The sequence below is a fragment of the Homarus americanus genome, unplaced genomic scaffold (genome assembly GCF_018991925.1).
Source record: "Homarus americanus isolate GMGI-L3 unplaced genomic scaffold, GMGI_Hamer_2.0 scaffold13776, whole genome shotgun sequence".
Classification (NCBI taxonomy): domain Eukaryota; kingdom Metazoa; phylum Arthropoda; class Malacostraca; order Decapoda; family Nephropidae; genus Homarus; species Homarus americanus.
In genome coordinates this window covers 11842-27616 of record NW_024755364.1, presented here as the reverse complement: position 1 = coordinate 27616, position 15775 = coordinate 11842, and the positions used below count along the sequence as shown (strand labels likewise).

Genomic DNA, 15775 nt, shown 5'->3' with positions numbered 1-15775 from the left:
GGTTGTGGTGGTGAAGAGGGTGGTGAGTTGTTGTGGTGGTGAAGAGGGTGGAGGGTTGTGGTGGTGAAGAGGGTGGTGGGTTGTGGTGATGAAGAGGGTGGCATTTTTGGTTGTGGAGGAGATACTACGAGGGAAAATATGATAAAAGATTGAAAGGAAACATGGATAAAGGGCAGGGGGACTGGAGAGAGAGAGAGAGAGAGAGAGAGAGAGAGAGAGAGAGAGAGGGAGCTCTGATGAGTATGCCACCACCTTCAGCCGCCGTCTCTCAGGTTGGGGTGTGATTGGCTCTCTACTCGTAAACTGTGGATCCCCTCGATACCATCTTACGCATATATTAAAAGTGTATTGAGTACTGCGTCTTGGGCAGGTAATTTTCGCGTGTAGAGTAATGGGCTGAACTAAGCCATGAACCCGGAACAAATCCCGAATCATTACTAGAACTACGAATATAATGCGGTTAGTTCAGCTATAAGGTAGGATGATCTTGGTAGGATTAGGTTAGCTTAGGTTAGGTTAGGTTAGGTTAGGTTAGGTTAGGTTAGGTTAGGTTAGGTTAGGTTAGGGAAAGATTAGGATTATGTGAAGGTTAAGTGAGGTTAGGTTAGGTTTGGTGATAGTCCAGGTCCGATGGTTAGTGAGTTCAGGTAAAATAATTTAAATGTTTAGTCACCAGGAAAAAAAAGTGTGGTACAGTTTTTCTTTTAACATACAACTCAGCAAAATGCTCTCGTAATTTTACACAGGAATCGTTTTGTCTTGCCCAACTTATTTCGACAAGTAACCTAACGAATACCTGTCCACTTATCGACCAGGTAACTCAAGGGGAAGCTGTTCCAACTGGTAAACAGCTCAGTGAGGAACTGTATCACCCGGTAAACAGCTCAAAGAGAAGCTATACCTCCTACCCACCGAGTTAGAGATATGTGGCCCTAGATAAGCCAGACTGTTTGCCAGTTGGCTATAAGTTACTTCCAGTAAGCCACTCTGACTCCCAGCTGAGGGTGTTGTGTAGCGGACCGGGAGTGAAGTAGGTGATTCTCCGAGAACAAGTTGTCAGGCACAGATCAATCAGATCACTCGACGATCTCTCAACCATTACAACACGACACCGACGTTTTACGATGGTGTGTGCTTTATGGAGTACACACGAGGGAGCACCAGCACGCCGCCGAGTCTCGTTGTAAGACTTGTTCCTGAGTGTAGGTGTGAGTTATATACAGTTACTTATTTCCCTGACTCGTATATTAAGGAGTCTTTTTTTGCTTCGTCTCCCATGGTGGGTGTCGTTACTCCAGGCTGTGGTGTAGACTCTCGTGCGATACCGATCTTTACTGTGGATGCCAGATGCTTTGTTATTGGTGCTTGGGTACAGGAGGTGACTCACACCAGAGCGGCCTTGATGTATACGGGATTATTGGTTTTGGTTTCGTTGGAAGACTAGACTTCTGTGTCTTCGTAAATCCAGTTAAAAATCTCTAAAATTACATTAAAATGGTGAAGTGGACGAGAGTATGATATCGTGTGCAAGGTGTGTGGTAAACGGGCAGTACAATGATATAATCTTCCAGCGTGCAAGGACAGTATGTCATGGCAAGGTTATGGTACAAGAACAATACGATCTTGTGTGCCAGTGCTGCAAGTCACATGTGACACCACACCGCATGATATAATCTGGCAGTGTCTCAAGGATAGTATGATGAGCTGTCAGTGTAGAAAAGATAGCTTGACCTGATCTGACAATGTCTTTAAGTAGAACGTGAGCTGTTGTATGATTATTGAGGGAACAGGTGACGTAACCCGAGTGTTAAGTTAATAACCTCCAACACTCACAGTAAGAATATCAATAACATAACACAAATCTATAAACTGATAAAATTACAAACACAAAATAATATTGCTAAAAAAATACCAAGACTTTTTTATTATTAGTTTACATATCATGCGAGAACATTATACTCTGTGTTGTAATGACCGTATGACCTTTGTTTGCCTATAGTACGACATGGTATTGAAGGTTTCTGTGACCTATATCAGCATTATAATACGTCGTGAGCTTTAAGGACATTATGACCTGTGTTGAAACTACGAGATGTGGCCATATGACGTGTATTGAAACTACGAGACGTGGCCATATGACGTGTATTGAAACTACGACTGATATTGCAAGGACCGTGTGACCAGGATTAAAACGGGAACTGGCTTTTCAAGAACCGTATGACCTATGTTGGATGATAATATGACCCCTGGCAAGGCTATTTTGACCTGAAGGCAGCGTGAGGGAAGGGAACTGTGTGCTGATATTGGCCACGTTGGCACGGCATCCTGTCATCAGTTCCCTGGGTGGTCATGAAGGCTCCAGGCTATTGTGTGGGAGGTTGAGTGGGCGTGTCTCACTTATTTCTGGAGAGAGAGAGAGAGAGAGAGAGAGAGAGAGAGAGAGAGAGAGAGAGAGAGAGAGAGAGAGAGAGAGAGAGAGAGAGAGAGAGAGAGAGAGAGAGAGAGGGTTTGTGTGTTTGAGGAGACAGAGTTCGTGAAGTAAGTCTATGTCTGGACACAGGATAAAACAACAAATAAACTCGACTAAGGAACACATACCCTGAACCCCGACTCGTGTCAGATGAACCACCACACCGTAAACAAACCACAACGAATCCCAACTCCCGACACATTCACCTCTCCCAGTCTACCACCGCACCGTCGCCTTAAATAATCATAGCATCATATCATCACTTTATTAGACCTCTTAACTGTGCTTGTAGATCGTATCGGCCGAGAGAAGACACCACAGCCTAATGTCTTTGGGGTCTTAAAGCCTCTTTTATAGGTTGTAAGACGATATCGCTGTTTATATTAGATATTACACGTTTTAATAAGGACTCATGACCAGATTAACAGCCTTAAGGAGTATTTTTTTTTCTCTCTCTCTCTCTCTCTCTTCAAGATGAATCTGGTTAAGTGAGAGAAAGGGTGATTCTGTTTGGCTTGCGGACATGAAATTGGTGTTAAGCTATTTAGTGATGATGTCTTTTCAACACACACACACACACACACACACACACACACACACACACACACACACACACACACACACACACACACACACACATACACACACACACACACACAAAGCCGTGCATATTGTGACCTGATTTTTTCTTATGAAGTTGCAGTTGAATCATAACCAAATGTTACCGTATATAAACTCGTGTACCCAACAAGCAATCAAAACATTGTGTGGTAATTTTAAAGTGTCCTTCTGCGTATACTTGCATCCTTACGTATATGTTTATATACATATTTATGGATATACATAGATGTTTATATAGATACGAATGATTAAATATACCCCTTATATATATATGTAGTATGGTATATATTGAAATACGTATATAAATTTCATCAATAAATCGTAAACTAAAATTAATAAATGAATTAGACAATACATTAATAACGAAAGATATGGTGGTCAAATTTGTGTGGTGAGTCGACTAAGGTCATTGTGTGGACGAGAAAGATACGTTGGTGCTTTAATTCTTCTCGTCAACAACTGAGGTCCTTAATGAGCTTACTCTTAAGTTGAATTATACACTAAAGTCTAGACATTAATAAATTAGCATTTATCATAGAGACAGATCTGTCGTCTTAAATTAACGAGAGAGATATCAAGAACGTGGCTGCGAGTACTCTGCCTGGGCTCTTGTTACTCTCTGTGTGTCTGTCTGTGTGTCTGTCTGTGTGTCTGTCTGTGTGTCTGTCTGTGTGTCTGTCTGTGTGTCTGTCTGTGTGTCTGGCTGTGTGTCTGTCTGTGTGTCTGTCTGTCTGTGTGTCTGTCTGTGTGTCTGGCTGTGTGTCTGGCTGTGTGTCTGTCTGTGTGTCTGTCTGTGTGTCTGTCTGTGTGCCTGGCTGTGTGGGCTGGTCTGTGTGTGTCTGTCTGTGTGTGTCTGTCTGTGTGTCTGTCTCGTGCGCGTCTGTCTGTGTGGCTCCTGTCTGTGTGTCTGTCTGTGTGTCTGTCTGTGTGTCTGTCTGTGTGTCTGGCTGTGTGTCTGTCTGTGTGTCTGTCTGTGTGTCTGTCTGTGTGTCTGTCTGTGTGTCTGTCTGTGTGTCTGTCTACCTGTACAACACACGGCTTTTTATACTGCCTCATATTATCTTCTTGTCGTGTAGTTTTTTCTCCGTTTCTCACTATTTTTATTGTTTTTCTCTTTATCATTTGTCTGTTGTTTCTCTTCTTCTCTTTGTGCTGTCTCGTGATTTGTTTGTTTATCTTATTATTATTCGTGTATGTCTCCCACTACCCCTAAGATGGAGTCACTTACTGTTATCGTCTTGTTGTTATCGTCCTGTTCTTTGTTATCGTCCTGATCTTCATCGTTATCGTCCTGTTCTTTGTTATCGTCCTGATCTTCATCGTTATCGTCCTGTTCTTTGTTATCGTCCTGTTCTTCATCGTTATCGTCCTTTTCTTCATCGTTATCGTCCTGTTCTTTGTTATCGTCCTGATCTTCATCGTTATCGTCTTGTTCTTCATCGTTATCGTCCTGTTCTTCATCGTTATCGTCCTGTTCTTTGTTATCGTCCTGATCTTCATCGTTATCGTCTTGTTCTTCATCGTTATCGTCCTGTTCTTCATCGTTATCGTCCTGTTCTTCATCGTTATCGTCCTGTTCTTCATCGTTATCGTCCTGTTCTTTGTTATCGTCCTGATCTTCATCGTTATCGTCCTGTTCTTTGTTATCGTCCTGTTCTTCATCGTTATCGTCCTGTTCTTGTTATCGTCCTGATCTTCATCGTTATCGTCCTGTTCTTTGTTATCGTCCTGAAGATCTTCATCGTCTATCGTCCTGTTCTTTATCGTTATCGTCCTGTTCTTCATCGTTATCGTCCTGTTCTTTGTTATCGTCCTGATCTTCATCGTTATCGTCCTGTTCTTCATCGTTATCGTCCTGTTCTTCATCGTTATCGTCCTGTTCTTCATCGTTATCGTCCTGTTCTTCATCGTTATCGTCCTTTTCTTCATCGTTATCCAGGATATGAAACAAAGATCATGTCCAATCTGTGAACTGAGATTGCAAAGGCCAAATGAGTTCAAATTTGCAGTGAACATAAGACGGTCACCATAATTATATTTCATGTTATTGAAGGAATGAGCATAACCAGTTGACGCCATTAGAGTTCCTAGATCAAATTATCTCACCTGAAATAGTTACAAGAGCTGATTAACTTTTGAGATTTTTTTTCAAGATCACTTTGACCTATTTTCAAGATGATAAGGAAATATCAAAATCCAAAGAATATCTTGAGAATATTAAGCCCAATTGTGGTTAGAATTTTAGAGATAACTTCAATAATAATTAGTTTGATTTTTATTATTAGTTTTGAAGTTATTCCAAGATAGTTAGACGTACTCGTAAATTATAACACTAAAATCGGGATGCTGGGTGGTTTGAATAGTAGGTGGGGGGGTGTCGGGGTTGGGGGGGTGGGGGGTGTCGGGGTTGGGGGGGGTGTGGGGGTGAGGGGTGGGGAGACGCATATTACTGCTTGTAATTATCAGGTGTATCTCTTAGTTGTTCCTCTGCATTATTTGTTTCTTTGCTTCTTTTCTATTTTTCTTAGTTTTTCATTATTCCCTATTACTCTTATTTTTTTTATTTGGTTCATTATTCTGTATTTGGTGTTTATATTTTGATTATTTATTTATTTATTTGTTTGTTTATTTATTTATTTATTCATTTGTTTTTTATTTATGTATTTGCTTATTCATTTGTTTTTCATTTATTTATTTGTTTATTTGTTTATTTATTTATTTATTATATTTTTTTCATCTTTTATTGGAGTTTGTTTGTTTCGATCGTCCGTGCGTTAAGTCTGTCGGAAAAAAATCCTCAGAGGAAGGTTTCGGTCGGCTGTGATTCTTACCCACCTGTGTCCTTGTAAGTCTTCCTGTCTTCCCTATCTCCTCTTACCTAACCTTCTCCTCCTCCCCTTTGTCATCTATTTAATTTATTTTTTCCTCTCTCTCTCTCTCTCTCTCTCTCTCTCTCTCTCTCTCTCTTTGATGACAGACATTCAGACTAACACACCCAGTTATAGTGAGAGGCAGCGAGGCGTTTCCGTCTGAGTGTTGGGCGTCACTAGCATTCCTTGGTCTTGTTAAACCTTTCCTTGTGATTCAGAAAGATTCACAAGTGATTCACATAGATTCAGAAGTGACTGACATAGATTCATAAAAAAATTACAAGTGATTCACATAGGTTCAGCAAGTGATCTACATAGATTCACATAGATTCAGCAGTGATTCACATAGATTCAGAAGTGATTCACATTGATTCAGAATGATTAACAAGTGATTCACAACGATTCAGAACATTGCCACAGCTAATATACGCCACACATACCACTTATACACTTGTTCTAATGCTTGTGAAATGAGGATCGACTCTCTCTCTCTCTCTCTCAGGGTGGAAAAAAGTTTTATAGTCTAGCTGGTCCATTACGCCCTCTGTGACACAGTAAGTTTTTGTAACCTGGGTCATTTAGCGCAATTGGCGTGGCATTAAGTTATGATTGGCTGGTTATTTATGAAGTGGGTTCTGATTGGCGGGTGTGGCTAATAGAATTATAAAGGGGAGTTTTTAATGTGATCCGGTCTATGTGTTTGTCTATTATTGACGTCTCTTTAAGGATTTAGGTCGGTTACAGTCATAAACACCTGATCTACTACGGCTTGAAATAAATTACAAACCTTAATTATGAAAATGATGAGAGCTTAAGTATTTTTTTTTTACTCGCGTTACTATTATTTTACTTGACATCTCCATTTTAAATGTATGTAGCTACTGAGAAAAGGAGGTAAACAGGTATACATACAGTGTTAATGAGGTGTTGAGGATACCTGTATACGATACCTGTAATGCCGTGTTATGCAAGATGATCACCATAGCAGAACACACACATTACCACAGTTAAAAATATTGAATAACTATGAATGATTAGAGTGTTTGTGTTGCTCTTATTCACGGCCATACTGCACCATTCTGGAAGAGACTTGCCATAAATGAAGAAATAAAAATAAAATAAAAGAAATTAGTTGAAGTGCTTATGATTTACTGTAGTAGAACTCTTTTATGAGACTTCACTATATAGAAAACTTGAAGGTTGTTGTTGTTGAAGCTTATGTGTTGTTTTGGAAGCTTATGTGTTGTTTTTTAAGCTTATGTGTTGTTTTTTAAGCTTATTTGTTGTTTTTTAAGCTTATGTGTTTTTTTTAAGCTTATGTGTTGTTTTTTAAGCTTATGTGTTGTTTTTTAAGCTTATGTGTTGTTTTTGAAGCTTATGTGTTGTCTGTGAAGCTTATGTGACTAAACAATAACTGATTCTGTTTTGATAATGCTCTTCACTTGTCTTACACATATCTTGAGGAAAGAGTGAGAGCAGTTCCTTACCTGTTGACATTTTGTTACCTTGAGAACTAATGATTTGGGTTACTCAAGATTTTTCCCTGCTCTGTACTGTTGGTTAGTCGGGAGAATTAAGAGCAGATACATGCCCTTCCTTCATTCTCTCTTACTTCTGCTTTCTCTTCTCATGTTCCTCTTCTATAACAAGGCCAAGGATATCTGTGTTTGATCCTGATAGCTTCAGTAAAATCCCGCAACGAGAAGATCTACTGTATATCTAGTTGTTGTTGAAGCAGTCAATGTATGTGCTCTGAAACGGCAAAAAAAAAAAGAAGGCGAGTCTAACTTAATCTTGGCCTAATGACTTGCTGATGAGGTCTCTCCGTCGCACCTCAACCACTGGTGGAGCGGTAGAGCACCAGGTGTTATCAGGATGGTGGGGGCAGGTAATGATAGAGTCACCTGGGAGGGAGGAAGGGAGCCTGTACGTGGCCTCAATCTCCCCTCAGCAAGAAACTATCAACACTGAGTCTTATGGGCGCTAATTGAGGCTCACTGCAGGCCGGAGTATTATTATATTTCTCTGGGAGGCTTTTCGTCGATGCAGGCCGTTCCACAAGCCTCTTATTTCGGGTCTGTTTTATCGTCGCCGGAGATTGTATTACTCGTGGTTTATTTCCAGCCATGATAGCAAGAATTTTGGACCTATTTTTATTCTGGTAATTGGTGATGTTTCTCATGATCTTTCTTAGTCTTGTTGTGAAACTTTAGGAGCAATGTGGATCTTCAACTTATTTCCACCATAATACCTTTACCTGAGTAACCTTTTCGGGGAAGACAAATTTTATCTGTAGTTTGATTCAGTAAATATTATGTTTATTGATTTCGAATTTCCAGTATTGTTTATAATTCTGACGATTTTTATAGGACCAATATTGGTTTCTAGTTTACTGTCATAATATTTCCTGTACTTATAAATGTATTTCTATTTTCCTAAAGATTATATAGATTTATGGTTATTATTCACGTGAAATCGGCACGAGGAAGACATTTTCACCTCATACAAGCTCGAATCTCCAGCATTATAATTTTGGAAACGATTAATTCCCTAACTAGCGTGAATTTCTCCTTAATCTCCTCAAATTAAATATTTTTTATAGTCCCATTCATGTGTTTCGAATTTCTAGCGATATAATTCTTGAAGCATGGTCATTTACGGTGTCCCAATTATTCGGTTAGCGATATAGTGATTACCGAATCTAAAATTACATCGTTATTGGATATTGAGAGAGGGAAGTCGGGGTCTGCGTTGTTGTTTTTGTTTCTCTTCGTCTTCAACTTTTGGGGTTTTGTGCAGTGTCATGGTACTGGTGTGGTGAGGGCGACGGAGGAGGAAGGGAGGGGAGAGGTAAGTGGGGGGAAGGAGGACGAGGAAGAGGAGGAGGAGGAGGAGGTGGTGGTAAGGGGGTGGAAAGAGGAGGAAGGGAAAGGAGAGAGGTGAGGAAGGGGAAGGAGGAGGAGGAGGAAGAAGGGAAAGGGAAGAAGGAAAAGGATAGGGAGGGGAGAAGACGGGAGAGAAGTAAAGAATAAGGAAGAGTTTTAAAGAGAGAGAGAGAGAGAGAGAGTGAGAGTGAGTTTGTGTGTGTTTGTGTTCAAGCTAATTTTATATATATATGAATCAATACCTATCATAAACATCTGCCAATAAACCAATAAATAAACCAATCTATTCCATCATCTCATCCATCTTTTACTCCTCTAGAATTCTATTGTTTACCAGTGACGTCACGGTAGACACACACGGGGTCAGACAGGGGTCAATATGTCAACAGAGCTCCAAAGATTTATCTACTCTCCTCACACCACCACCTCCTCGTTAACTTCTGACTCGTGGTCGCTTAATTAGTTTATTTATGAATTAGCTTCGTCGTTAGTTAAGGTCATTAATTTAGGCTTGTTAGACCTCTGGTAATTCAGGAAAAATGGGTGATTTCTATGATGGCATTTACCTTAGCTTTTTTTTTTTTAGGTGGTTCAGCTGCCAGGGTTATTAAACTACGTTATTCTCGCTGGGCTTTCGTCCCTTTTACGTTTTGTTCTCCCATAATCTGTTCTTCCCTGTTTTCATCACCTCCCACGTTTCTTCTCCCACGTTTTGTTCCTCTCATGTGAAGGTAGAGTCTCAGTGCTATGTTGCCTCCATGTTGACTAGCTATATTTTTGTGTTGCAGCTTTTAATAATGTTTTAGGATTGGGTTAAGGGCCCTTAGGGTTGACTAAGGGTTTGATGTTATCCTTAAGGGCGTCATTTAGGATTGTGGAAATAGAATTGCAACACATTCGCTTCTTGTCCTTTGGGTCGTTGGTTCGATTATGGTAAAGCGTTGGATAAGAGTATTCGAACTGGAGTCCCCAGACGCCCCGAGACCTCGTTAGATATGTCAGTAAGATACGTTATGTCATTTGTAGGTATAATAGGATTTTGTTCTCCTCTTACGATCATCTTAGAATCGGTGCGTTGTCTGTATGCAAGTGATCCGAGGGGCAAAGGGTATTCTTGATTCGTTGTTGGCGATGATGTCAAGGTTCTCCACCAGAATTTAAAACGCGACCACCACAAGCGGATGCAAAGGCTTGTCTATTTCAGGTTGGTGATGTCACTTAACCACACAATAGAAATGACTACAGCGGCGACAATAACGACGATGACGAAGACGACGATTATGGTGGTGACAACTTTAAAAAACAGATGAGCTAAGAAGGTCTTGCAAGTGAGGGGAGACTTAATTGAGATAACTAATAACTGAGTCTTTTATCTTTTTCACATCATTCATAAAGCCATTTCCTGTAATTTAACTCCGGTACATCAATTTATTTATCGATAAGTTATCTTTAATCCTCACCTGCTTTGTATCGTGTGTATTAAGGGACATAGAAACCCCTCCAAAAGTAGATTAGTAGAAAATAAATGTAGATAGTGACGGGAAATGACTGAAATAGGAAGAAATATTCGCCCCTACTCTTCTATACCTTCAACTTACACAAGATCATTGGAAACGAGTACCTAAACTGGGTTAATTTTCAAGATGTTAAATCCTCCTGATACTGAAACTCAATATAATACCCCTAGTAAGTCAAGTTAACAGTTCAGTGATGTTATTGTTTGTATAAAGAAGGACCCTTGATGTTTTAGGTGGGTTGGCTGGGACAATACGAGGCTGTGTTAGTAGAGTGAAGTCTTGGGAAGGTGTAGGAGTAGTACACTTCAGCATCACCATTCGGCTTGGCTCTAGGATACCCGTGCACAGTACACTAGGAGAGATAACTGTGCATGGAGGCAGTGGCAACAGGGAGTGGCCAGTAAGAGGGAACATCAGTCAAGAGGATCCTTCATAACAAACGAGGAGTGACGGGCGACCTGACACTGGTCGAGACTTGCCAACACAACTAACCTGGCCACCAACCTCATCACCACGCACTCTGCCTGATGATGAGTACACCCGCCCACATTGGCCTTTCATACTGGTCCTGAATAATACATCCTGCACTGTCAGTTAACATACCTTAAAGGATGTGCACACGTATGATAACAAAGATAATGATAATATAAACAAATAGATACATTGGCTTTTTTGGATCTTAAATAACAATGTTCAGAACAACGTTAGATACATTATTTATAATTATAGAGGTGTATTACCTCATGAGACCATAACTTAAACATAAATTATACAAACACGGGTGGTGGAGGTAATGAAGATACATAAGAGGGGTGTCGGGGCACTGACAGGAGGCCATCATGAAATATGTTGACGAGGGACAAAATGAACCCAGTCACTGCAGGTAATCAAGTAGCTGTGTCATATAAGGGCTGTTATGTTATTGTAGCGTGCTGCCTTGAATAGTGACTACACCAGCAGTTTTGTATCGTGTGAGTTAAGTTTGAGGTTTGTGTTGGATGGTAGGAAGCGTCACTGTTTGAAATTGGTTAGAACTGCGCTCCGAAACCCAAGGCATTAGGTCCTGTCGTCATTGATTGAGTATTTAAAATTGAACACCATTGAGGTAACCTGTCTTCACTCATAATAATACCTTTACAAACTTTATCACTATGTTCGTATATGTAAACCGTGCGTGCCATAGGAACCCGACACGCGAACTGTGACCTTAATGTATCTCTTTACCGCGATGAATGGTAAATATATTCCCAGTCACCTTACACATGATAATACTCACCGTGGGTAGAGGTTATAGAGAGCCCCAGTAACATGGCATACTCATCAGTAGGTGGTGATGATATACAAACAAACAAAATAAAACAGTATAAGATTGATTATTTTACTCTGGATGTATTGTGAAACCAAACCAGGACTAATGTTATTATACAGCACAAATCTTACGTCTGGCAGTGGTTATAGACAGAAGAAGGCTTGGCTTGGCTTGGCTTGGCTTGGCTTGGCATTCATAAAGTACTGATACAACTAATAGAAAAATATATATAAATTATCCAACCCATCTAATGCCAACTTAATTAGAGGAGTCGATTGCATATAATTTAATGGTTATATAAATAAGTTAATATATGGAATAGGTTTACCGGCCCGTGTCTATAAACGTTCTCTCGTTATTTTCAATTTAGGTCAAAGGTCAAAATCAAAACCCCCTTTAAAAAAAAAACAATACTGTGATCGTTAGGTGATATGTGGAGGAACAGTTCAAGATGACTAATTGAAATCGTGAGGTGAAGACTTGAGACGTGGCCGTGTACTGAGAAGTGTTGTATTGGGTCAAAAGGTCGCTGGTGGTAATGATGACTGCGATATATCTTGTAAACCCAGGAGAGAGAGAGAGAGAGAGAGAGAGAGAGAGAGAGAGAGAGAGAGAGGATTAACGCTGCTGTAAAGGATTAGAGAACTGAGTGGAAGGATTAGAAGAACTGATTGCGAGGATTAGAGCTGAGATTGCGAGGATTAGAGCTGAGATTGCGAGGATTTAGAGAACTGATTGAGAGTATTAGAGTACAGATTAAAAAAGATTAGTTAGATTCAAAGCAATATACACCTGATTGGTAAAATTATATAAGCTCATTGGTAGGTTTAGAGAACTGATTAGGGCCGAGAGAACAGATTGGAAGAGTGATTGGCAGGATTAGATAAGCGATTGGATCCTTCTGTTAAAGTCAAAATAATGAGGAGATTTGGTGAAGAAATTCTCATCATATTATTATTTTTCTTTCGGTCTTCTGTGTGTGTGTGTGTGTGTGTGTGTGTGTGCGTGAATCTTTTTGTGCATTTTTCCTTTTGTATGTATGTATGTATGTGTGTGTGTGTGTGTGTGTGTGTGTGTGTATGCGTGAATCTTTTTGTGCATTTTCCTTTTGTATGTATGTATGTATGTATGTATGTATGTATGTATGTATGTATGTCCAAGAAGCGAGGTTGTAAGAAAACAAAGTCCCCCAAATTGATAAGGAAAGGCTAATATTATATCCGGGTTTGTGGCTAAGGTTAGCGTTGTATAAGTTCATTTAGATAAGGGTTGGAATTATGCATGGTGTTGAATGGAAGGGATTCGTTTATGTTGTATCAGTATAAAGGATCGGATTCTATTTTAAGTAAGGTTTGGTGATGCGGTTGTTTCATTATTGAGTTATTATTATTATTATTATTATTATTATTATTATTATTATTATTATTATTATTATTATTATTATTATTATTATTATTATTATTATTATTATTATTATTATTATTATTATTATTTTTATCGAGAAACTTTGGTCATCGATCACTGGACACACGGTTTTACAATATTTCCTCGTATATGTTGGATCAAAGAGTCTCTCCCTCTGCTTGTAAAATGAACACTTACCTTGTGTTACCTTTAAGATCTATCACAACACTGAATGGAATGCAGGAAGCAACTGGGGGAGATGTTGAAAATTAATAGAGGAGAGCTGTGGGGAAAGAGGTAGTGAAGAGGTCGATAAAGATAGGAAGAACGATAATGAATAGAGATAATGACGAACTGGATGAAGGTGGGAAGAGTGATAATGAAGAAGTAAGTAATGGATGGAAGGAGGAGGAATGGGGGAAAATGGATTGAAGATGTGGGACTTGGGAGGGATGAGAGAGGTGGAATTCTCAGAGCCAAGGTGTAGGTATGGTTGAGGTGAGGCAGAGGAGGAGGAGGAGGGGTTAGTGAGGGAGGAACGGAGAGAAATGTGTGAGGGGTGAGGGGGAGGACTGAGGGAAGTGTGTGAGGGGGACGGAGTGAGGGTGAGGGGGCAGGGGTGAGGGGAAGGACTGAGGGAAGTGTGTGAGGGGACGGAGGAGAGAGGTGTGTGAGGGGGGGGGGAGGGTGAGGGGATATCCATTATGGTTATTACGCCTGGGGGTGAGCGGAAGAAGCTTCGCATTCTGGATATTCTGATTAATAGTCAGGAGACGTGATAGGGAACCACCGCGCCCCCACCCACCATGCTATACAGGTAGGGGGTGGGTGGGGGTACTGGGGGATGTAGGGTGGGGGATGTATGGGGGTGTGGGGTGAGGGAGATGTAGGGATGTGGGGTGAAGGAGATGTGTGTGGGGTGGGGTGAGGGAGATGTAGGGGTGTGGGGTGAGGGAGATGTAGGGGTGTGGGGTGAGGAGATGTGGGGGTGTGGGGTGAGGGAGATGTATGGGGGGTGTGGGGTGAAGGAAATGTAGGGGTGAGGTAGCTGTGGGGGTGTGGGGTGAGGGAGATGTGGGGGTGTGGGGTGAGGGAGATGTGGGGGTGTGGGGTGAGAGATAATGTAGGTATGGGATGATAGAGATATGACAACGCTCGAAGTGTGTGGAGGAGAGAAAGGGGGTGGTGTTATGAGTATAGGATGGTTGGTACGTGAGGTGTAGGGAGTGTGCCGTTGGATAGTCTTGAGTGTTGCTATCGTGCTGGACTACTTGGGGATGCACTACAGATTCCTTGGGTCAGTGGGAGTGTTTTGAGTCAAGAGTGAACGTGTGGTGCCTTAGCTGTGTGAAGGTGATCAGGGAGCGGCGGGGGGGGGGTATTGTAAGTGTGAGGGAGATACAGTATGTGGGTGTACGTGGTGTGGTGCTAAAGGTGTCTTGTGTTATGTTGTGTTGTGGGGAATTCTTTAAAGAGAGTTAGTGGAGGAAGGTACAACTGGATGATGGTGTTGTTGTTGTGTTATGGTGAAGGTAGGAAGTAAACAAGCCATAAACTTTGATGTCTTGTTGTGAGAATTAATCTTCTTATGATGACAAACGGTACGCCAAGAGGATTTAGAATGAAAGTGACGGAACATCAAAATCTGTATGTAGACAACTAAATGATATAAAGAACTCAAAGAACTAAAACATCTGATGGTACTTAGCTGTCCGATTTTTGAAGGGCTAATATTGACGATATTTTAGATTCACAACCCGGTTTCTTAAGTGTTTGTATGTATAATTTTCCTCTTAATTGGAAGTGTAAGAACGCATTTTGCTTGTTAGATTAAACCGAAGCATTAGAGGTTAAAACTGGCAAAAACTTGTAGTGTGGTTCGAGTGATAACCAGATAGTTCACTTATCATCAAGGAGACAAAATTAACATATAGAATTGCTCTTAATATAAACCCAGTCTTGTAACGTGTGGAATCTCGCCAGTTTTCTAATTGAAGATAAACAGTGAACAGAACCACTCAGAACACCGTGTTGTACTCAGAACACCGTCTTGTACTCAGAACACCGTATTGCGGCTGGTCCTGATCGGGAATGAACATCACGTCCTAATTTCCAGTTGTGGATACAAGCGATAACACGCAATGGCTATAGTTTGACACCTCAAGTGATAGTGTTAGCTAGTTTAAGAGCCATAGCTTATGTTCAATTAAAATTAAAGGATAAAATTACATGATAGTGTCAAGCCGTTGATAGAAGCCACCCAGGTGAGGCTCACGAATGGCTTCATTTAGCAGAAGACGAGTCGCTAGTATGCAAATTTAGACCCAAATTACCACAAGCGGAACTAGTGTAGGTTTTTGTCTGTTTGCATTAGCTGTTTTACACAAACTCTTGGATATTGTTTTGTCTGGAATTTTGTTTTTTTGTTTTTATTATTTACTGTTTATTATTGTTTAATGTCAAGGAAAAGGTGAAGTTTATTTTGTGATGATTATGATGTTGACGGATTAAAATGGTTATTATTATTATTATTATTATTATTATTATTATTATTATTATTATTATTATTATTATTATTATTATTATTATTGTTATTGTTATTATTATTATTATTATTATTATTATTATTATTATTATTATTATTATTATTATTATTATTATTATTATTATTATTATTTTTATTATTTTATCATCATCAT

General features: G+C 40.1%; 1 protein-coding gene across 1 annotated transcript; it reads right to left on the bottom strand.

Moving 5' to 3' along the window:
- Positions 1–4319: 4319 nt before the first annotated feature.
- Positions 4320–4763, bottom strand: LOC121856518 (prostatic spermine-binding protein-like; the record flags this gene model as incomplete). Its single annotated transcript, XM_042352117.1, has 1 exon — positions 4320–4763. A coding segment is annotated over one exon (444 nt), but the record flags the coding sequence as incomplete, so codon positions are not given.
- Positions 4764–15775: the final 11012 nt, after the last annotated feature.